This window comes from Pelodiscus sinensis, chromosome 3 (genome assembly GCF_049634645.1).
Source record: "Pelodiscus sinensis isolate JC-2024 chromosome 3, ASM4963464v1, whole genome shotgun sequence".
In the NCBI taxonomy this organism is placed as follows: Eukaryota; Metazoa; Chordata; order Testudines; family Trionychidae; genus Pelodiscus; species Pelodiscus sinensis.
This window is the reverse complement of record NC_134713.1, coordinates 31,917,183-31,940,655: the sequence shown is the minus strand read 5'-3', so window position 1 is coordinate 31,940,655 and position 23,473 is coordinate 31,917,183. Positions and strand designations below refer to the sequence as shown.

The 23,473-nt window shown below is 45.3% G+C and overlaps 1 protein-coding gene across 1 annotated transcript in view; it reads left to right on the top strand.

The window, feature by feature from the left end:
* Nucleotides 1-23,473, top strand: part of DCDC2C (doublecortin domain containing 2C) — a 128,476-nt gene that overhangs the window by 78,266 nt on the left and 26,737 nt on the right. The window contains exon 9 of the mRNA XM_075923537.1: nt 18,610-18,672. Within this exon, the coding sequence (XP_075779652.1) occupies nt 18,610-18,672 (63 nt within the window). The remainder of the gene's footprint in view (nt 1-18,609; nt 18,673-23,473) is intronic.

Sequence of the window (23,473 nt, the reverse complement as noted above, 5' to 3'; positions counted from 1 at the left end):
CATGCCTTTGTGTGATTTAATTAAATAAAACTGTTTCTTTTCATTAGTTCTCCACTTTCTACCTGTATTTTATCAACTTCTGTCCTCTTATCTGTACAGGGATATAGAATATACTCTTTAATAAATCTTCCCTTCAGGAATGTCACTGTCTGAACCGTGTGCTCCTCTGCATGAGTTGGCTTTCTTCCAGCCTTTAGATTAAAACTTCTTCTTAAACCTTTTACATGCCAGCAATCGTTTTATGTTTTGGTTTAGGTGGAACCTATCCTTCCTGTGTACATGCCACCTTTCTACAAGGTTTCATCAGGTTCTAATAGACTTAAATCCCCTCACCAAACACCATCATCTCATACATACATTGAAACTCCAGCTGATCTCCAGCTCCACGCTATGCTGCTCCTTTGAAGTGCTGGTCTGGAGCTTCAAAGGGGCAGCGCATTAGGAGCCGGGGATCAGCTGGAGTGCCCAGCTGATCCCCGGCTCCGCGTTGCGATACCCCTTTGAAGTGCTGTCGTGGTGCTTTAAAGGGGCAGCACTGCATGGAGCCTGGGGTCAGCTGGGAACTCCAGCTAATCCCGGGTTTCTGCAATGCTGCCCCTTGGAAACGCCAGGGCAACCTTTCCAAGAGGCAGCACTGCATCAATCCGGGGTCAGCTGGGGACTCCAGCTGATTCTGGGCTTCCGCAGTGCTGCCCCTTTGAAACACTGCTGCAGCATTTCAAAGGGGCAGTGCATGCGATTAATCACGATTAATTTTTTTAATTGCATGACAGCCCTAAATTAAAGATTCAACCAGTTGGTTCTCTAAAACACCTCCACTGTTCTCTGAAGACAACTTTGAATAAAAGGCTGGTCTCATATCTCCAGACTCAGCTTGTTTCCTACTTCAAACTGTTTGCTTTACAAGAACTCCAATCAGAGGTGGCTTGATCATTGAGAACTGGGATAAAATATGTGGTCCTTAGGATCCTCAAAATTGGAGCTGCTTATTGTTCCACGTAATAGTTTCAGCCTGTATTCTCTATGAAGGACCTGCATATTAAGGACTGTTATAAAGAGGATGGAGATCAGTTGTTCTTCATGTCCATGGAAGGTAAAGCAAGATGTAATCAATGTAATCTGCAGCAAAGGATATTTAGGTTATGTATGAGGAACACCTTGCTAACTATGAGGATAGTTAAGGTTACTAAGGGAGATTGTGGAATACCTCCAATTGCAGGTTTGTAAGCACAGGTTAGACCAGGGATGCTCTAGGTTTACTCAGTCCTGCTGTGCAGTGCAGGAGACTGGACTAGATGACCTCTCGAGGTCCCTTCCAGTCCTATGTGTGTCTGATTTTATGATCAAACATGATATTTTAGTGAATATTCTGTACATCTCTGGCATGAGTCATAATATTTTTGGATTTTGTTCAGTTGTGATAATGGCCTGTATGGGGAATGCAGGTTATATTTGCAAGATTCTGATTTTTTTTTGAAAGATGTTGTCTTTTGTTGTAAGTGTATTCCTGGTTATTACGCCTAAGGCAACAACTGGCCATCAGACATAGGTCTTCATACTTTAATTTAGGGTGTTTGGCTAGAAACAGCAGTGAAGTCATGCTGGTTTTAAGAGCTTCAGAGGGGTAGCTGTGTAAGTCTATACAGGCAGTCCCCGGGTTACATGGATCCGACTTACATAGGATCCCTACTTACAAACGGGGTGAGGCAACCCCGCACTAGCTGCTTCCCCCCATCAGACCAGGAAGACGCGAAGCTAGCGCCCCCCCCCAGCAGACCAGGGAGACGCGGAGCGGCTTTTCTCAGCAGACACCTCAGCTTGAGAATAAAGGACTGAGGGAAGTGAGGTGTGGGAGAATAAAACTGAGCTCTGGAGAAATGTTTGGCTAGAGTTTCCCCTACAATATGTACCAGTTCCGACTTACATACAAATTTTACTTAAGAACAAACCTATAGTCCCTATCTTGTACGTAACCCGGGGACTGCCTGTAACTGGAAAAACTTAAAAAACAAAGAATAGTCTAGCAGCAACTTAAAGACTAATAAAACGTAGATGGTATCATGAGCTTTCGTGGGCACAACCCACTTCTTCAATGAATGGAGTTAATAAAGGTCCAATTCCAAAATAAATAGGGAATGGCAAAAGGGGGAAAGAAATAGTCAATTTAGAGCATTCATGCCACATGAAGCTGATAGAGAAGGTGCAAATTGTTCTTGAGTACCGATTGTTTGGGTTTTTTAAGTCATTAGCTACCCCATTAGCTACCCCAGACTAACACGGCTACATTTCTATCATTAAGTCATTAGGATGTGGAAGGTAGTATGCTAGCCAGGTAATGTCTTTGTTCATATCTTTGTGATGGGTCCCAAACCCGTAAATGAAATTAAGTTCCAAGGCTTCCCTGTGTATTTGGCTTCTGGAATTGGTGACTTTTAGATCCATTAACGAGTGCCCAGGCTGGTTAAAATGTTCTCCAGAAGATTTCTGTGTGTTGCCTTTTCAGATATCTGATTTGTGTCCATTAATTCTTTCCCATAGAGACTGTCTAGTTTAGCCAATATACATGGCAGTGGGGCATTGCTGGCATTTGATGGCATAGATCACATTAGTGGATGTGCAGTTAAATGAGCCTCTGATGTGGTGGCTGATGTTGTTGGGTCCAATGATGAAATCTCTTATGTAGATGTGTGAACAGAGTTGACTCCAGGGCTCATTGCAGAGGTGGGTTCCTGGATGCCTATGATGGAGATGTGCTGCATGGTTACTGGAAAGAATTTGTTTGTGGTTAAGGGGTTCAGGGTCTCTGCCACTGTGTTTCACTGCTGTTTTACTTACTTTAGCTCTATTAAAGCTGCCATGGGCATGACTACCAATGTTACAGTTAATTTGTGATGTAGACACAGCCAATGAAGAAGATAGATTTCATGTTTAACAGATTCAGTTCTCAGTCTGTTGCATCTATAGAGGAAGGGATTAGACCAATTCTACATTTTAAACATCTGGATAATTATACTTTGCACAGTACTCACAGTGTTGCTGATACTTTAAGAATGAATCAAGGATAAGTGTTTACCAGTCAGGATACATGCTACATGCCTCGTTATCTCTATCTTGATCTTCTCCAAATACAAATAATGGATTTTATGTTTCTCTTTTGCAAAAAACAAAAACAAAACTGATTAAAGACACCATCATCTTTCAGTTTCTGGAAGAATGAGATAAATTGCCTAAGGGCAACAAACTATTACCTCCCACAAAATCTCATTCAGTTCATCTATCAGGTCAAACTACTTGTGACAGAAAAATCTTTGTTTGTATGAATTTGGAGCTTGTGAAAGTTTCCAGATTGACAGCACTGGGAAATGAAGTAATCTATTTATTCATGGAACAGATGCTGCTCAGGAGGCAGCAATGGGCTGCTTTTTACTAGCTAGTATGTACGAGCTACTTTGGAATGATTAGCTCAGGTTGGCTTGCTTCATGACCTAGCACTCCTTTGCCTCTCTGTTTATATACATTCCAGTCATACAGAGACTGCGAGTCATACTTCTCAAGACCTCCCAGTGCCATCTGCAATCATAACAGGAGACATAGTTTATTCTAATTTCCCTACCAGAGTTCCCTAATTCTAATAAGAGGTGGAAGATACTATTGACACTAGGGCACGTCTATACAGCAGGGTTAAAGTCAAATTAAGCTATGCAACTTCAGTTACTTTAATTGCTTAGCAGAAGTTGAAATAGCTTAATTTGGCTTTTGGCATTGTCTACACAGCAGGAAGTTGAAGGAAGAACACTATTCCTACCCATCCAGGGTAATAGCCATTGATGGACCTAAATTCCATGAATCTATGTAGCTCTCTTTTGAACCCTGTTAAGTTCTAGCCTTCACCACTTCCTTTTGCAAGGAGTTCCACAGATTGACTATGTGCTGAGTGAAGAAAAACTTCCTTTTGTTTGTTTTAAACCTGCTGCCTATTAATTTCATTTGGTGACCCCTAGTTCTTTTATTGTGGGAATAAATAAATAACTTTTCTTTATTAACTTTTTCCAACCCAGTCATGATTTTATAGACTTCTATCTATAGTCTCCCCTTAGTCTCCTCTTTTCTAAGATGAAAAGTCCAAGTCTTTTTAATCTCTGTTCATATGGGACCTGTTCCAAACCCATAATAATTTAAAGCCCTTTTCTGAACCTTTTCCAATGCCAATATATCTTTTTTGAGATGAGGCAACCACATCTGTACATAGTATTCAAGATGTGGGCATACCATGGTGTTATATAGAGGCAATAAGATATTTTCTGTCTTATTCTCTATTCCTTTTTTAATGCCTCCTAACATTCTATTTGCTTTTTTGACTGCTGCTGCACACTGACTGGATGTTTTCAGAGAACTATCTACAATGACTTCAAGATCTTTCTCTTGAGTAGTTGTAGCCAAATTAGTCCACATCATATTGTATCTATAGTTGGGATTCTTTTTTCCAATGTGCATTACTTTACATTTATCAACATTACATTTCATTTGCTATTTTGTTGCCCAATCACTTAATTGCACAGGCTTGAGCAATGTAGCTAGGTCAATCCAATTTTTAAGTGAAGAGTAGGACTAAGACTAGTCGGCTGCATCTAGACTGGCATGATTTTCCGCAAAAGCTTTTAACGGAAAAGTTTTTCCGTTAAAAGCATTTGCGGAAAAGAGCTTCTAGATTGGTATGGACGCTTTTGCGCAAAAGCACTTTTTGCGAAAAAGCGTCCATGCCAATCTAGATGCGGTTTTGCGCAAGAAAGCCCCGATCGCCATTTTTGCCATTGGGGCTTTTTAGCGCAAAACGGTTCTCAGTTGTCTACACTGGCCCTCGTGCGCAAAAACATTTCAGGAAAAGGGCTTTTGCCCGAACGGGAACGTCAAAGCATTTGCGCAAGAAGCACTGATTTCAGACAGTAGAACGTCAGTGCTTTTGCGCAAAATCAAACGGCCAGTGTAGACAGCTGGCAAGTTTTTGCGCAAAAGCGGCTGCTCTTGCGGAAAAACTTACAGTCTAGACGCAGCCGTAGGGAAGAAAATTAGCTAACAACTACAAATACCATTCCATTGAAATAAAACCAAAAAGTGAAATATGATCACCAGTTAATAAATTGTATTGGATAATACAAGCCTTTGAGACTTCTGATAAAATTTATGAGCAGGATATATAATATAGAACCAACCATGCTTGGTAAACTCTACCTTGTGGAACCATGATAATAGAGACTTATCTGCTTTCCATATCTTGTTGCAATCATAACAGATGTGTATCTTGGAGACCCTTCAGATAGTTTTGCAGAAGAGAATGTGTTCAATTTTTGCTGATGATAGCAATGCAGAACTCCACTGCAGACTTTACTGGAAACATCAGAATGCAGTTTGCCCATAATTAAAGGGACACCAATAATTTAAAAATCACACTTGTTTCTGAAGACATTTTATCTGCTATTGAGGCAAGTAACCCCTAAACTCAGTACAGGATGGACCTCGCTGGTCCAGCACCTTTGGGGCCTGACCAGTCCTGAATGAGGGAATTTGCTGGACAAGAGAAGGTCCCTTGCCACTGGCCTCCCAGCCTGCCACTCCTGCCAGTTACTGGCCCCACTGCTACTGGGCTCTGGCCCTGCTGGCCCGGGCTCAAGCTCCAGCTGTTGCCAGTCCTGCCAGGGGGCCAGAGATGCTGCTGGGCTTGGGCTCTGGCCCTGCTTCTTCCCTGCCCAGCCAGGGCTCCCCAGAGATGGGGCTCCTGCCAGCCCTGCTTCTGCCCTTTCCTGCAGGGACTCCCCATGCTCTGGGCTCCTGCTGGCCCAGCTGCTGCCCCACCTAGCTGGGACTCCCTGAGGATGGGAGTTCTCGGCCACTGCTGGCCCTGCTGTTCCCGGCCCATGCTGGGGCTCCTGGCTGCTGGACTCTCAATAGCTGGGGCTCTTTGGTCCAGCAACATCCATGGTCTTTCTAGATCACAGATGTTGCCAGACCAGAGAATATCAGATTTAGGAGGTTCAACCTATATAATTGAAAGCGCTTAGGAAGAGAATTCCCCACAAAAAGTCTCTTTATTTTGTGCATTTCACAGCCCATTTTGTAAAGTTAATTTTATTCTCTTCACTATATAGTCCATTAGTTGGTCACTCCCATGTGTGTGCGTGTGTGTGTGTGTGTGTGTGTGTGTGAGTGTGTGAGTGTGAATGTGAATGTTTAACACAGCAATAGAGGAGAGACATTTATTTTTCAAAATAAATTGGGCTCTAAAACCACAATCACTGGCAGAATATTCAGATGCCTTTGTAAATAACATTCAACATACTTTTTAACTAACAATTTCGAACTTTACTGCTTTTACTGCTAATGCACTTCAGGTCAAATTCTGATCCATTGAAAAAAACAGGATTTTTGCCAATAACTTCACTGGAATCAGGATTTGGATTGAAAGTGCAGATGAAAAGCTTTCAGGAATCAGGTTTTGAACATCTGATGTGTGAGGCTTTGTTTAAACACTTGGAAAACCGTTTTCTGTGGCATGGGCTGCATTTAAAAGTTTTGCCAGCACAGCTATGCTAGTTAGGAGTATTGGCACAATGATAGTGACCTCAGAGTCCTTTTGGTTATTTTTTCAGAGAACTGGTATAAGCCATAGTGGCAAAATAATTAAAATAAAATAGGCTGCATCTCTACTATGAAGCAACGTCTACACTGCAAGATTGTTGCATGAAAACAGCTGTTTTTGCGCAAAAACCCGTGGAGCATCCACACTTCAATTGCTCTTTTGCACAAGTAAATCAACCGTAAAACAGCAGAAGAGAGGGCTTTTTCTGGCGTAGGTAAACCTCCTTTTACAAGGCATAACTCCTTTTTGCGCTACAGCTATTGCGCAAAAAGGCAAGTGTGGACACACCAGAGGGGTTTCTTGAGCAAGAAACATGTAGTGTAGATGTACCCTGAGAGTTTGCAGGTATAACTCTTCTGGTATAGTTATACCTGCAAAGCCTAAGCACTGTAAATAACACCTGCATCTCAAAGTTTGTAATCTGGAGCAGCAAATACAGACACTCCAAACTATTTATTTTATTTATATTTTTAAATAATTGCATACACTGAGTATGCATTTTACTATGTATTTAGTCATAAAGCACTTTTAATCAAATTGCATGGCTTTAAATATCACAATATTTGAAAATATATTTTAATTTTAGATCATATTTCTGGAAGAGTATTCAAGAGAGCAGGTTGCCAGCTTCCATCATTGAGGCCCTGCTCAAAAAAGATTTTCATGATGGTAACAGTCTCGGTGTCTAACATTTCATTTTTGGGGAAGATATTGGAAAGATGATTGAATAACTCCAGTTGTATTTAAAATCAAACTAACAAAGAGTTGAGTGGCACCTTAGGCTATGTCTACACTGCACAGCTATTTTGTAATAAGCTATTCTCAGACAGTTATTCCAAAATAGCTTATTTCTAAATAGCACATCTACTCTGCAGAGAAGCCTCAGAATTAGTCCGAGGAAGGCTTCCCTAATGTAGACATGCTATCTCGACTTAGAACCCCACGAGGAATAACTTAGAATGGCCCTGGTGAAGAGCTATTTCGAAATAGCAGAGGTGGCGCATCTACACACGCCTTATTTCAAAATAGCTATTTCGGATAGGTGTTATTCTTCATAGAATGAGGTTTACAGAAGTTGGAATAAGCCGTCTGTTATTTCAAAATTATTTTGAAATAACAGAATTGCTATGTAGATGCTCGCATAATTATTTTGGAATAACAGTCATTAATCTGAAATAACTTTGCTGTGTAGACACACCCTTAAAGACTAACAAAATTCATTAGGACATAAGTGAGTTGTCATTTGATTGTTTCACTTCATGCATCTGACAAAGTGAGATGCAACTCACGAAAGCTTATGTTCTAATAAATTAGTCTTTAAGGAGCCACGGGACTCCTGGTTGTTTTTTGCTGAAACATGCTAAACTGGCTCCCTCTCTGAATCCAGATGTATTTTACAAATGTTTCAAATCATTGTCAGTTCTGTTTTAGTTGTGGATGCAATGCACAGATGGTGATGTTGATGGCAGTTCTCTTGCAGTGGTGTACATGCTGACAAGGATCAAAAGCTATCCACAGCCTTTGATAGTAATAACTCCTAGGCTTTGATGACTTGCCTATGGGATCTTTCAGGAAAATAACCCATCAATGGACTCTTTCCTTCATCTTTGAAAGATGCTGAAGGGTAGAATGAAAATATTATTTTAGTTCCCTGAGGTCTTTTACAAACATAGTACTGCAGGGTTCCAACTTGCTAACCATCCTCTCCAATATGTGTGTCAAGACTTAAGGGGAAATAGTGTGACTTTTGTGCTTTGCAGTGTCATCAATATGACAAATGTTGTGAAGTGGCTGAGAGAAAATTGGTTTTAAAAGAGCCCAGATAAGGTGGAGGAGGAGATGCTTATTAGAGAAAGAGGAAATACCTAGAAGGCATGATCTTGGCTTTGGGCAGTCTTCTATCTGAAGTGTCTTTGATCTTCATTAGTCTCATTCTTGGTGAGAAGAAGGGAAATATTGGCTTCATATCTGCTCTTAGTGGTATGTAACACTATTTTAGATATAGCTAATTTGAACTGTCATCTTATATTTCTGATTCTTCATAGTTTAGTAGAATTTAAGGCCAGATGGTATAAGAAGGTGTCATCTAATCAGACCCCCTGTATATCACAGACCATTAGATTTTACCTGGTTACCTAGCATTGAACCAAATGACTTGATATGATGACATCGAGAAGTGGAGAATCTCCACTACTTCCTTTGGTAAGTGTATCAATGGTTAATCACACTGACAGTTAAAAATGTGCACCTAACTTCTCATTTGAATGTGACTAGTTTCCGTTTCCAGTCATTAGTTTTTGTTTCTGCCTTTCTCTGATAACAGAGTATGCTGTTTTCTCCTAATAAAAATATCTATAAACTGTAACCAAGTCACATCTCTATTTTTTTTTATAAACAAGTTAAAGAGATTGAACTCTTTAAATGTCTTACTTTAAGGCATTTTTTCTAGCTCTTGAATTAATTGTGTTGCTCTTTTCCGTACCCCCTTTGATTTTTCAACATCCTTTTTAAAATGTGGGGTTCAGAACAGTAAGCAATATTCAAGTATCAGTATTGCCAATGCTGTACATCAGGGATGGGGGGGGGGCACTCCAAGAATTTGGTAAGTTATCAAGGGCCTCACTCTTCCATGATATTAATGTAGGGGACGTGGGGGTCTGGGATTGAGGTTGTGTGCAGAAGGGAGCTTAGGGTAAAGGATTGGGATGCAGGAGGGGGTGTGGGATCTGGGAGGGAGTTCAGAGTGAAGGAAGGGGTTGTGACCTAAGGGAGGAGACTGGGGTGCTTGAGGGGGTGCAGGGTCCAGAAGGGGATATGGGTGCAGAAGAGGATTCTGACCTAGAGGAGGACTGGAGGAGGGAGTGCAGGGTGTGGGAGGGTGTTGTGACTTGGAGGAGGAGTGTAAGAGGGGTGCAGAGTAGGATGTAAAATCCCATTTAATTAGTTAACTGATTAACTAATGACCTGTTAACATCCTTTGTGCATGGTCTGGGAGGGGGTTGTAACCTGGGGCGGACTGCAGGAGGGGGTGCAGGGATTTGGATTGTGACTGGGGGTAGGGAATTGGTGTGCAAGGTCTGGGTAGGGGTTGAGACCTGGAGGAAGAGTGTAGGAGAGGATGCAGGGTCTCAGAAGGAGTAAGGGTGTAGGAGTAGGGGTGAAGAGGGTTTGGGTTATGTGGGGTGTTGCATAAAAAAAGGCTCCACCTGAGCTCACTAGATTTATATACATGGATTTTCTGAAGTTACACCAAACTGTAGGGTCTAATGTTTTAAACTGTAACTCATTGTGATCTTTGTCAAACTTTGTAATCTGTGTAACTCTCAAATTTACTGTAAACGGCAATTTATTGTGATCCTTGTCAATCTTTGTAATCTGTGTAACTCTCAGAAACTTTCTGTAAACTGCAATTTTGTAATCTTTGTAACTCTCAGCCACCTTGCTTGTAACTTTCCCTAAGCTGCATTCTCCCCTGGGTGAATGGAGAGAGAGTGTGAGTGTGTGAGTGTGTTTGAAGAAGACTGGGAACAATGGAGCACATTTCAATGAGTCATCACAGTCTGAGCATGCTCCTTGCTGGATTAAGGGAAGTCTGGGCATGCTCTCTGCTGGATAAACGGAAGTCTGGGCATGCTCCCTGATGATGAGGTGAATGAGTCACAGGAGCCATTCAGACACTATATAAAGAGAAGGAGCACATGTGAGACTCTCTCTTTTTCCTTCCCCTGCTCATGAGAAGCTCCCCTCCAGTGTCTTTCCTCCTGACCAGCTTCCTCAGCCATGATGAGCAGACAGACCCTCTAGGATCCACATGTCGTGGCTCCTTCTGCAACCCATGGCTACGTCTACACTGGCCCCTTCTTTGGAATAGCCATGCTAATTTAGAACTTTGGAATAGGGAAATACGCGGGGGATTTAAATATCCCCCACGGGATTTAAATAAACATGGCCGCCGCTTTTTTTCCGGCTTGGGGAATAAGAGATCTTCCGGAATAGGGCTTTCAAGTAGGAATAAGAGATCCTCCGGAATAGGGCTTTATTCCGGAGGATCGCGTCAGTCTGGACGCTCTTTTCCGGCTTTTCCCCAACCCGGAAAAAAAGCGGCGGCCATGTTTATTTAAATCCGCGGGGGATATTTAAATCCCCCGCGCATTTCCCTATTCCAAAGTTCTAAATTAGCATGGCTATTCCGAAGAAGGGGCCAGTGTAGACACAGCCCATATGTCTGTGTAAGTGTGTGATTGCCTGAGGGCAGGAATGAATGGGTGTGAATGAGTGAATGAATGGAGGGGTGTGTGCTTGCTTGCTTGCTTTTGTGTGTGTGTGTGTGTGTGTGTGTGTGTGTGTGTGTGTGTGTGTGTGTGTGTGTGTGAGAGAGAGAGAGAGAGAGAGAGAGTTTTATCTTCTTTAGTTTAAACCTTTGGTGGCTGCTTTCTCCTCTTTAGTTTTACTTAGTGGAAAAGGAAATAAACCCATACTAGTGTAACCCTGGGTGGTCTCCAGTGAGAATATTTTTGGGGTAACATGGGGTAGGGGGTACAGAGAGGGGGAGAGAGGGGATGGGATGCCAGAGGCAGGCTCTGGCTGGTAGGTACTTAGCTGGGAGGCTCCCAGCCAGCAACCCAGCAGGTTCCTTAGCAGGGTCCATGCCCTTCATGCCCCCACACATGCTCAGAGCAGCTGCAGGGGCTATGTGTATGCTACTCTGAACTGAAGGCTGTGAGTTGTGGGAGAAGGGAAGAGTTACTTCAAATGATACGTGCCCTGCAATCTCCTGTTGGCTGGGGCAGTGTGAGAAGCCTCTCTCCCCTCCACCAGGCTTGCAGCATTCACAGAGCCTAGGGTTACCAGGTAGCTTCAGAAAAAATACCAGACACACTTGATCAGAGGTAGGGGGTGGGGGAAGGGACCGTCTGGGAGGGGAGCGGGGCTGGCCAGGAGGAGAGGGGGGGAATGGGAAGCAGGGATGGCAGGGAGGAGGGGTCAGGGGCAGCGGGGCTGGCTGGGAGAGATGGGGGGGGGGCGACCAGTGGGAAGCAGGACTGGTCGGGGGGGGGTCGGGGGCAGCAGGGCTGGCTGGGGGAGATCGGGGGTGGGGTCAGGGGGAGTGGGCTGGCCAGGGGAGAGTGGGAGGAGAAGAACCAGCCAGTAGGAAGCAGGGCTGGTCGGGAGGGTGTCGGGTGGAGTGGGGCTAGTTGGGAGGGGTCAGAGGGAGTGGGGCTGGCCGGGGGCAGAGGGGAGAGCGGTGGGGGAGAGAATTGGCCGGCGGGGAGTGGGACTGACCCTGCCACATGTAGATTCCAGGACACTGCCTGTCCCGCACACGGTCCTGGCGAAGCATGAGCGAGTCCAATTACGGCTCCACAATGAGCTTGAATAGTGCTCAAGAGCACGGACAGGGCTTCTCCTCCTCCCCAAAGCATCACTCCTACGTCAGACGTAACCAGAGGCTCCCAGCGCCGATCATGCCCCATCTCCCAGCCACTCCCACCACCCCCCAGGCTTCCATCGGGCGCCCAGCTGAAAAACCAGAAAATACCGGACATTGTATGTGTCCGGTATTTTCTGACTTCTTTTACCGGACAAAGGGCCCAAAAACTGGACTGTCCAGTTGATTACTGGACACCTGGCAACCCTAACAAGCCCTGCAGCCAGCTTCTCTAAGTGCTGAGTGGGGGCAGCACAGGCAGGGAGCCAACTGAGTCTCCTGCAGGCCAGATGCAGTGGCTTGGTGGGACAGATGCGCCCTACGGGCCAGATGTTGCCCGATTCCCAGCTGTACTTGATCTAAAGTCACTTTCCTATTTTTTATTTTCCATCCCCCTGGTTTATAGATCCGAAGATCTCAGTAGCTCTTTTTGCCATTTCATCATTCTGGGGACTTGTGTTGATTCGCTTGTTCACTGTGATCCCCTAAATCAGGGCTACTTAACACGCAGCTTGCAGGCCACCTGTGGCCCAGGGCCAGTTTGTTTGTGGCCCATGGTGCTGTTTGGGTTTATGCAGGGCTCAACACGTGGCACGCGGGTGGGATCCTTTGAACGTGGCCTCCACTGGGAACGCGCTCCACAATGGCGAGGCATCTCCCAGGTGGGGTGAGCACTGAAAGATGCAAGCGGACAGGCTGGCTAGAACAGACGGGAACAGGATGTCGGTGTTTCTAGCCCCAGGGAGGAGGTGCCGGGAGATCTGGGCATTGTGGGAAGTACTGGCTGCTTAGCCTTGTGGGCAGAGCCTGAGAGGTTCTGACTGGCTCGCACTGGCCACATTTGGGTTCGGCAGTTGAAGGCTTAATCTTTGTATTCATTCTCGTCAGTGTGAAAGAAGCTATTTGCGTTTATTTGCATATATGTTCGCATGCATATGCAACCACACTTCAGTTGCGGCCCTTGGCATGTGCTGTGAATATCATTGTGGCCCCCGGGGCTTCCAAAGTTGAGTAGCCCTGCCCTAAATCCTTGTCAGAGTTACTGCAGTCTATGCAATTACGTTTATATGCCAGATTTGCTGTCTCGTTAAACAATGAAATCAGGTTTGTTTGACAAGCAAGTCGTATTTTCCATAAAATCATGTTGACTGACATTAATTATGTTCTTGTCTTTTAATTCTTTATCAATTAAATCCTGAATCAGATTTTCCATTTTTTCCCCTGTAGTTGATATTATGTTAACCTATATTTACGTAGGTCATCATACTTTCTTTTTTTGAATATTGGCACTTTCAACATTAACACTGTTAGGCTACGTCTAGACTGCAAGCCTCTTTTGAAAGAGGCTTTTTTGAAAGATACTTTCGAAAAAGCCTCTTTCGAAAAAGAGCGTCTAGACTACAACCAGAGACAGAACTATGTAGCACTTTAAAGACTAACAAGATGGTTTATTAGGTGATGTTTTTTTACACAAAATTGAATCCAATTAGTGGGGGAGGTGGGGCAAAAAGAAAGCCCCTGGGATAAGACAGATTCTTCTGCTGGGTTGAGTTTGTAGCTAGAGAGGTTAACAATATTGGGTTGAGGTAGTTGCTGTTGTACCCTGTGCTGTGGAGCAGTTTAGAAAGTTTATTGTCTTTTCTTTTTGTAGGGAATAGTTAGTCTTTAAAGTGCTACATAGTTCTGTCTTTTGTTTCAGCTAGACCAGACTAACACGGCTAGACTACAACCAGTACATATGAAAAAGCAAACAACTAGGCAGTATGAGATCTGGCCTTTAGGCAAGGGCAGAGCCGCTATTTAGTCTCAGGACACAGGCACTTAAGCAGAACAGGAGACCAAATAGTCTAGGAACTCAGGTTTCCGGCGAGGCAGACACCAACCAGTCTAGAGGACTCTGACAAGGTGTATCAACCCTGCACTGGGGCTGGGAGGATTAACCTTGCTGACCTGGCTGAGAAGGCCCCATCATTACAACCCTGCTGAGCATGCTCCGGGTGCAGGCCAGCTATAAAGGCCTGCGGAGTTGCTCAGTGTGGGTTGACTGCTACTGAGGAAAGAGATGCTGCTGGAGCTCCTGAAAAGGAACCACCAGTGGACCAAGCCACAGAGGCCAATCAGTGGGAGGCTGTAGATGAGGTAGCAAGTCCAGAGTAGAGAGAAAGAAAGGGTTACCCGGAAGAGACTGGTAGGAAGTAAGGATGTTAAGTCGCGTGTATTTCACTAATTTAATAGTCGATGCATTTCTACATCAACTATTCGATTAGTCAATAGGGCGGCGCTGCCCCTTTGAAACGTTACTGTGGCAACATTTCAAAGGAGCAGTGCTGCACAGCTGAACCCAGGCTTAGTACCACACGGAGCCTGGGGTCATCTGGGGACTCCAGCTGATCCCAGGCTCCATGAAGCACTGCCCCTTTGAAATGCTGCAATAGTGTTCCAAAGTGGCAGCGCTGCACAAAGCGCAGGCTCCCTGTGATGCTGCCGCTTTGAAGTACCCCTTCTTCCCCTGCCCTTGGTGCCTCCATCTGATAGAGGCAGTAAGGGGGGGATAAGCGACTAGTTGACTATCCTGTCAACTAGCCAATAAGCATTTGCTTATCAGATATTCGACTAGTTGACTAGTCCTTAACATCCCTAATAGGAAGTAGTCCAGGGAGCTCCCCAGGAGCTTGGAATCCCACTGAGCTTGTGGTGGTCCACATCATCACTGACAGGGCCCTGGGCTGAGAACTGGAGGAGCAGGTGGGCCTGGGTCCCTCTACCTCCCTGTCATCAACCCCATGAGGGGGGCACACATCCATTGTTACAAATTCTGGCTGTTAAGCTGTGCTGCCCGAGAGAGGGGCGTTTTTACAGACTCTAGCTATTAGGCCGCTCTGCCCTGAGGAAGGGGTGTTATTATAGACTCTGGCTGCCAGGCTCCACCATTCTGAAAAAGGAGGGAAGTTATTACAGACTTTGGCTTTTGGCTGCACTTCCCTGCAGAAAAGTGGCATAACTGTAGACTTTGGCTGCTAGGCTGCAGTGTCCTGAGAGAGGAGGGAATTGTAATAAACTCTGGCTGGTAGTCCACACTGCCCTGCGGGAGAGGGGTGTTCCTGTTGACTCTGGCTGCTAGGCCATGTGCCCTGTGAGAAAGAGGCTGGGTTAGAGGCTGCCCGACAGGCCCAACGGTTGGAGAAGACCACAGGTGGCATGAACACACGTGGTGTGGATGTTATTTGAGGGGTCATTGAGGTCTGCCACCCTCCCCCCTGGAGGGTTGGCCAGACACCCCATAACACAAGGGTTTCTCTGACCTCTGAGGCAGATAGAGCAGTAGGCAATCTAATTATTGCCTGTCGCCTTGGCTCAGGTAGGTGGCAGACTAATGCTGGTCTAGTGTCCTAATGATGGGCAGGCTGCCACACCAGGAATGGGGTGATGGGGTAGGAGGACCTGTGCTCACTTGACTCCACTATGGCCCAGCCCAGCTCAGGCCCCTAACAATGGCAGTATTCTACCTTTAGGTCAATGGGAAATCCAGCCACAACACACTGACTGCATTTAAGGCAGCAGTGCAGCATTGGTGTTGATTCTCTCTGAGCCACTTCCTCCCCTCCTCTCAGGGTGTACCAGGATCCATGAGGTCCTCTGCTTCCCCAGGTTACATAGGCAGTGGTAGACTTGGCAACTCCTTGTTGCCTCAGTTGGCTGGAGGCCACAGGTGACTGGTGAAGGAGGCTCGGGAAGGCACCAGTCATGCGCCCCAACCCTAACCTGGGGAAGGGCTGGAACAATCCCCATCTACCCAAAGCCCTGCCTCTTCCCACCCTTGCTCCTCCCCTGTTTTGCTCCAACTTCACCCCTTCTTCCAGCAGCACCACACCACTTTCATTGAGTGTAGGGTGGTCCTGCCCATTCCCCAGAGAGACGCAGCCCGAGAGCAGCACAAGCTAGAGCAAGGTGGCTTCAGCTTGCAGTGGGGCTGTGCCACTCTAGGGGAGGGGTGGGATCCTCTCTCCCACCCCCCCGCCCACGCACAACCAGAAGCAGCGTGGTTGGAGAGCAGCATGAGCTGGGGCCATCTTGCTGCGCTTTCCCCACCGCGTGCTGCCGGTGAGTGCAGGGAGGACACACGGTCTCTCTGGCCTCTCTAGTTCCCTGCCTGAGGGTCATATGTGACCCCTGGTGCACCCTCCTCCCCACATCACCACCTGCTGGTGGCTACTGCTCTGGCCACTGTTCAGTAGGGCAGGATCCTCCTTGAGCTCTAGCCATGAAGCAGGAAGAAGGCATCTGTCTCCTCCAGCGGTTCCTACCCTACTGAGCTGCAGAGCTCCTCCTTTATGCAGTCTGTCTTGCCCCTTAGCTTCCAGTGGGAGGGCTGAGCCTGGCCTGACGTCACCCACCTGGATTTAAGGGCAATTTCTTCCCCTCTGCATAAGTGGGAAGCCACTCCACCTCACTACATGGCCGTCAAGGAAACTTGTGTTAAAGAGCTTCCAATCTTCATTCATGTATTGTCATCTGAATGTTTCCTTCCAATTAGTTTTGCCCATAATTTCCCTCAGCTTTGGGAAATTAACCCATTTGAAACCTCTACTACAATAGTATATGCGTAAGTATTGTAAGACTGGTGTACAGTGTGCTTTACTGGAGGATATCAATGGAAACAGCACAGTTAAACTTCTAGGAAATGGAACAGGATGAATGAGAGAAGGGCAAATGGTAAAGAAAGAGAGCTGTGGAGAGTTGGTGGTTCAGGGAGATGGGAGGAGATCAGAAGATATGGGGTAGCCCTGAAGGGGGGGAAAGGATAAAGGTCCTAAGGAAAGAGAGAGAATGGGACAAATGGAGGCTGGGAACAGAAATAATAAAAGATAGAGAGGAAAACAGAAAGAAATGAAATATGATATAAAATATAGAATTTGTGTGTAAGACAGAGCACAGTAAATACACATTCCTTTTCCCCCCTATTTGCCAGGTGGTCCATGGATAGGATTTTATATTTGTAGCATCAAGTTATGATGATTTATTTTTATTTGGGGATTTGGCTTGTTGGAGGTGAATCAATATTTTTATGCTTGGAAAAATCAATGCAACTAAGGCTATCACTGCTTTAAGGCTACTTTACATTACTCTGAGTTGTTTTCCTTCTCTTATACTCTGAATGGACTTAGTCAGCTAGATGCCAAAAATGTATTTTACTCCATCCAACCAAAATGAAATCCCTCTACTTTATACAGAGAAGTTGCAGCTTTCTGTTCTCACAAACCCTGCTAGCTAAACTTTCTCTCTGCCCCTCTTCTTTTTCATTCACTATGTTCTATTAGTGTTTACAGTTAATTTTTCTTTTAAAATTACAAAACACCTGCTTAGCTGGTACTTGCAAAGTAAAATACGCATGTTTCCATGGAGAAAGTGGCGTTATAACATTGCGAAGGAAACTAAAGTGTCCTGACAATGGACCAAATGCCGCATGCTTTAGTCATACAATTAATCCCAACAAAGTTAGTATAACTAGAGCCATGCAGATCCATGGATATCTGCATTATATCTCCAGGAATGCACATCAGTGGATGTGGATGCCGCTATCTGCAGCTCATTTTTGCAGATATAAATGCAGCTGTTGATACAAATTTTGTATCTAGAATCTTACAAATTTGTGAATATCCGCTTTACATCTGTGGTTATCTGTATATGTATATATGTATGTCTGTGGCTCATTTTTGGGGATGCAGATGCGGATACAAATTTTGTATTCACGCAGGGCTCTAAATGTAACCCCTTATGTGAGAGAGTACAGACTGTGGTCCACTATGTTTAATCTATATTCTCACTGTACAGCAGAAAAAACATGATTAACTGTTCTTTTACTTCACTTTTTACTTTTAGTGGTTTATTGTAGAAATGAGATTTTTCCTTTTAATTATTAGAATTATTTTCTCGAGGTTTTTTTTATTCCAAATTCAGCCTAATGTTGATTTAAATTTGAGCTTGTCATAATTATGCTATTTTGTAAACTTCTTTAAATGATCTGTTTACTCAGTAACCTTCTACTAACCTATTATTAGCCATGTCAGAATTATGGAAGGTGCTTATAATCATTTTATTATTGTAAATGTGACACTCATTCCTTGTGGTTGTGCTAATTCACTTTTAAACATTAATATTACTTATGAGTTGATATAAATTATTTATTAACTGGATTTCTTTTACTGCTATGAAATATAAATATTTAGTTATTTAAATTCTTTGAGCCAAACCTTTCAAATTTAAGCAAAATTCCTATTGAAGTCCATACTCAATTCTGAAGTCAAAGAGAATTTTGTCTTAACTAAAATCTGCCAGATCAGGGTTACTATTCCTTACAAGTTACATACATTTTTGTGCACATATTTTGAAGCACAAATTATGAAGCCAGTATTTTACTATTATTACTGCATAGTAGACTAATTTTAAAAAAATGTTAAAATGAAATTGAAAACCAAAACAAACGTAACAGAAAAGTGGCGAATAGCTAGGATTCTTTCTGTTAATTTGCTATTTTTTTGTCATATAGGTTCCAGCTCAAATAGTCCAAGAAGAAGAAATTGTGGCACCTGCCAGTAGTCCTGCTGATGAGGTTAGATTTCTGTTTTTTCTCAGTAGTGAGGAGAGTGTATAAATCAGTAAGGGTATGTCTACACTACAGCGCTAATTCGAACTAACTTAGTTCGAATTAGTTAATTCGAACTAAGCTAATTCGAACTAACACATCTAGAACTAAAAACTAGTTTGAAGTAGCGTTTTGCTAATTCGAACTAGCAAGTCCACATTAAGTGGACCCTGAAGCGGGGTTAAGGATGGCCGGAAGCAGTGCCGGCAGGGCATCAGAGGAGGACTTAGAGCGTGGAGATGCTGTCTCAGGCTAGCTGAGGGCTGTGCTTAAAGGGTCCCGACCCCCAGCCCGGACAGACAGTTCTCAGGGGTGCCCCACTTGCAAAGCAATCCTGGCTTGGAGTGCCCTGAGTGCCCACACTGGGCACATCACAGCACTCAGCCATCAGACCGGCTGCACTTGCCGCAGGCTGCCATCTGGGGAGAGGAGGCAATTGGGGGGCTGCAGGACAGCTTCCACCCCCAGAAGCCCGCAGAGCCAGCCCAGTCCTCCCCATCGGGGGCTCATGCCCCATTCCTCCCTCACCTCCTTCCACTTACCCTTCCCTAGCCCCTCTTCTTGATGTACAAAATAAAGATAACGTGTCTTCCAAAATGGAATCTGTCTTTATTGAACAAAACTGGAGGAGACTGGGAAAAGGAGGTGGGAGAGGGGAAGAGAGAGGCTGGGAGAGGGGAGTGCAACTAAAATGATCAGGGGTTGGGAACAGGTCCCATATGAAGAGAGGCTAAAGAGACTGGGACTTTTCAGCTTAGAAAAGAGGAGACGGAGGGGGGACAGGATAGAGGTCTCTAAAAGCAGGTGTTGGGTGGAGATGGTGCATACAGAAAAGTTCTTCATTAGTTCCCATAAAGAAGGACTAGAGGACACCAAAGGAAAGGAATGGGTAGCAAGCTTCAAACTAGTAACAGAAAGTTGTTCTTCACAAAGCAAAGAGTCAACCTGTGGAACTCCTTGCTGCAGGAGGCTGTGAAGGCTAGAACTGGAACAGAGTTTAAAGGGAAGTGAGATCAAGTCATGGAGGTTGGGTCCATGGAGTGGTATTAGCCAGGGGGTAGGAGTGGTGTCCTTGCCCAAGGTTTGTGGAAGGCTGGAGAGGGATGGCACGAGACAAATGGCTTGGTCACTGTCTTCGGTCCATCTCCTCCAGGGTTCCTAGGGTTGGCCGCTGTCGGCAGACAGGCTAGTGGGCTAGATGGACCTTTGGTCTGACTCAGGACGGCCATTGTAAGCTCAGGGCTCAGGGTCGGGGGTGTCAGTGGACCCCCTTGATTCTCTTGCACACCTGCTCCTGGGTGGACGGCTGGCAGCTATCCTGCCCAAGCCGGCCACTTTCCTGTGCCTAGTGCGGAGATCGTGGATGAGGTCCACGATGTCCGCCCTAGCCCAGGCGGGTGCCCGCCTCTTGCAGTCCCGGGCAAGCTCCCGGGAGCCGCCAGCCTAGTCCCGGGAAGAGGGGAAGGGCTGGGGAACATCGGGTGGGTGGCTCGATCCGTGCCAGGTGCAGGGTCTGCTGGCTGGGTGCTGGCAGGCTTGCACCTGGCACGGGCACCGTAGACAGCCCGTGCCCCTTTAAGGGATCCGGGGCCGCGAGGGGGGCAGACGAGTTTCCCTGGTGTTGGCCAGAGTGGCCACCAGGGAAAGCTGGGGAGGGCTAGCCTCCCACTAGTTCGAATTAAGGGGCTACACACCTCTTAATTCGAACTAGCTAGTTCGAACTAGGCTTAATCCTCGTGGAATGAGGTTTACCTAGTTCGAACTAAGTGCTCCGTTAGTTTGAATTAAATTCGAACTAACGGAGCGCTAGTGTAGCGCCTATGAAAGTTAGTTCGAACTAACATCCGTTAGTTCGAACTAACTTTGTAGTGTAGACATACCCTTTGTTAAGAGTGCATTAGAACAGGAACTTTTGACTCTTACCTCTTTTTGAATTTCTGGATTGAATGTGAAATACAAGTTGTACCTTCCTTATCCGGGACTCTGGGGTTCCTGGACCACAGAGCCCAGGTATAGGGAGGTCGGGCTGTGGGGCCGGGGTGGCAGTGGGGGGCAAGCAACTCAGCCAGGAGCCCTGTATACATGTGTGTGGGGGGGGACAGGGGACAGGACACAGAGGAGCAGCAGGGATTTCCGGTCCCTGCGGCTGTGTTACCTGGGGTTCTTTCAACCCAAACCTCTCGGTAACTTTTACTCTCTGTGAGGTGGTGTAAGGAAATAATTCAGGGGAGACACGGTCGTCCGACTGATAGATGGATGGTACAAACAGGACAACACAAGAGTGCTTTCACTTAAAGCCAAACTTTACTTAGTCTCAAGCACTTACACATGTCCACAACAGGTTAGTAAAACACCCCGACCCTCGATAATTACCGAAGTTGAGTGTGGCTCTTGAGTGACACCGGGCAGGCTTCCGATGGTCAGTCTTCCATCTGCTGGTGGGGACAAAGATGCATCCAGAAGTAAAGAGTCCTCAAGGAGTCCTCGAGGCGTCCCTCCAAATGTTCCCAAAATTGTCCCCCCTAACCCAAACTTTTCTTCCCTATTTATCCATTAGTATTACAATAACATGTCACTCAAAAACTTGTTAGGCAAGCACTTTTTAAAGGTTAGGCAAGAAGTTTTCTTCTGATCATCACTTTTACCAGATGCATTTTTTTCTTTTTCAGAGACTCCATGCCCGGGGGCCCTGATAGATATATGTCTTAGGGCATTTAGACAAACTTCCTGTTTTTCTTAATGTATAGCTCAGTGATTTCACTAGAGATTTGGGCCTCAGGAAGGATGCAGGGTCAAGCTGCCCTTGAACTCCCCCTTCTTCCCCCTTGCTGGCTTGGTCATGCTGTCTAGGCCTATTTTGGGCCTGTTACCTTGGTTGCTAAAGTTTAAGCAGTAAGCAACAGTGGTTCAGGCACATTACTGGATCTGCCAAAATCTCCCCATACAGCTGAACAGTAGCGAGGGGCCAACAGCTGCAGCTGCAAAGCTCTGGCCCCGGCCGCAGATTATGGGGGCTGGCAGTGACAGCTGTGGAGCTCTGGCCCTGGCCATGGAGATCGGAGGGTGGTAGTAGCCACAGACCTCCATCTCTGGGGAGCTCCACTCGGGCACGCAGCAGTGTGTGTGGGGGGTGCTCTAGCTGGGGACAGCAGGTCAGCATGGGCCATGTTGGGAAGGACCTCCTCTGATCCTGCAACTCCCCTTGTTTAGGACTGGTCAGGTCCCAAGGATGCTGGATGAGGGAGGTACATCCTGTTTGATTCAGAGGTCTAAACCAACTAATAGTGATGGAGATGCAGCCGTGTTAGTCTGGTGTAGCTGAAACAAAAGACAGAAATATATAGCACTTTAAAGACTAACAAGATGGTTTATTAGGAGATGAGCTTTTGTGGGCCAGACCCATTTCCTCAGATCAATATGTGGAAGAAAATCGGCATAACCATATATGCCAAAGTGATACAATAAAAAAAATGAACGCATGTGAAATTGACAAATCAAATTTTAGAACAGAGTGCGGGTGAGGGGGGAAGGTTAGTGTCTGTGAGGTAATGACATAGGGATGATAATAAGGGAAGTTTCTGTGAGGTAATGACATTAGAGGTGATAATTGAGGACGCTATCTTTGTAATGGGTGAGATAATTAGAGTCTTTGTTTAAACCTATACATAAAGTGTCAAATTTAAGCATGAATGACAATTCTGAAGCTTCTGGTTGAAGTCTGGAATTAAAGTCTCTTTGAAGCAATATGCATGTTTTAAGGTCATTGAGGGAATGGTCAGTCTGGCTGAAATGGCAAGCAACGGCTTTCTCTCTGTGAGAGAGTCTTATGTCTGTTTTGTGTGCATTGATTCTTTGGCGAAGTATCTGAGACGTTTGCCAATGTACATAGCAGACGGACACTTTAGGCACATGATAGCATAAATTATATTTCTGGATGAACAGGAATATGTGTTCTTGAACTTGTAATAGGCATGGTTAGGTCCAATAATGGTGTCAGCAGAGTAAATATGTGGACAAAGCTAGCACCGGGTTTTGTTGCAAGGGAAAGTTCCAGGCTTGGTATTAGTGTGGTATGTCCTGTGGTTGTTGGTAAGAATCATCTTGAGGTTAGGTGGTTGTCTATAGGAGACTATGGGTCTGTCTCCCAGAGCCTCTTGGAGTGTAGTACCCTGTTCCAGTATAGGTTGTAGTTTATTGATAATGCGTTGGACAGGTTTAAGTTCGGGGCTATAGGTGATGACAAGTGGTGTTCTATTGTTGGTTTTCCTGGGTCTATCTTGAAGTAGATGGTTTCTGGATATTTGTCTGGCTCTTTCAATTTGTTTTTTTATTTCTCCGGATGGGTAATTGAGGTTTAAAAATGCTTGGTAGAGATCCTGAAGTTTCTGGTCTCTGTCAGTGGGATTAGAGCAGATGCGATTGTATCTAAGGGCTTGGATATAGACGATGGATTGTATGGTGTGTCCTGGATGGAAGCTGGAGGCATGTAGGTAACTGTAGGAGTCAGTGGGTTTTCTGTAGAGAGTGGTGTCTAATTTCCCATTGGTGATTTGTACTGTGGTGTCAGAAAATGGATCTCTCGTGTAGAATGGTCCAGGCTGAGATTGATGGTAGGGTGTAGGTTGTTAAAGTCTCTGTGGAATGTATCCAGTGTTTCTTGGCCATGGGTCCAGATCATAAAGATGCCATCGATGTAGCATAAGTAGAGAAAGGGTAAAAGGGGACGGGATCTGAGAAAACATTGTTCTAAGTCAGCCATAAAGATGTT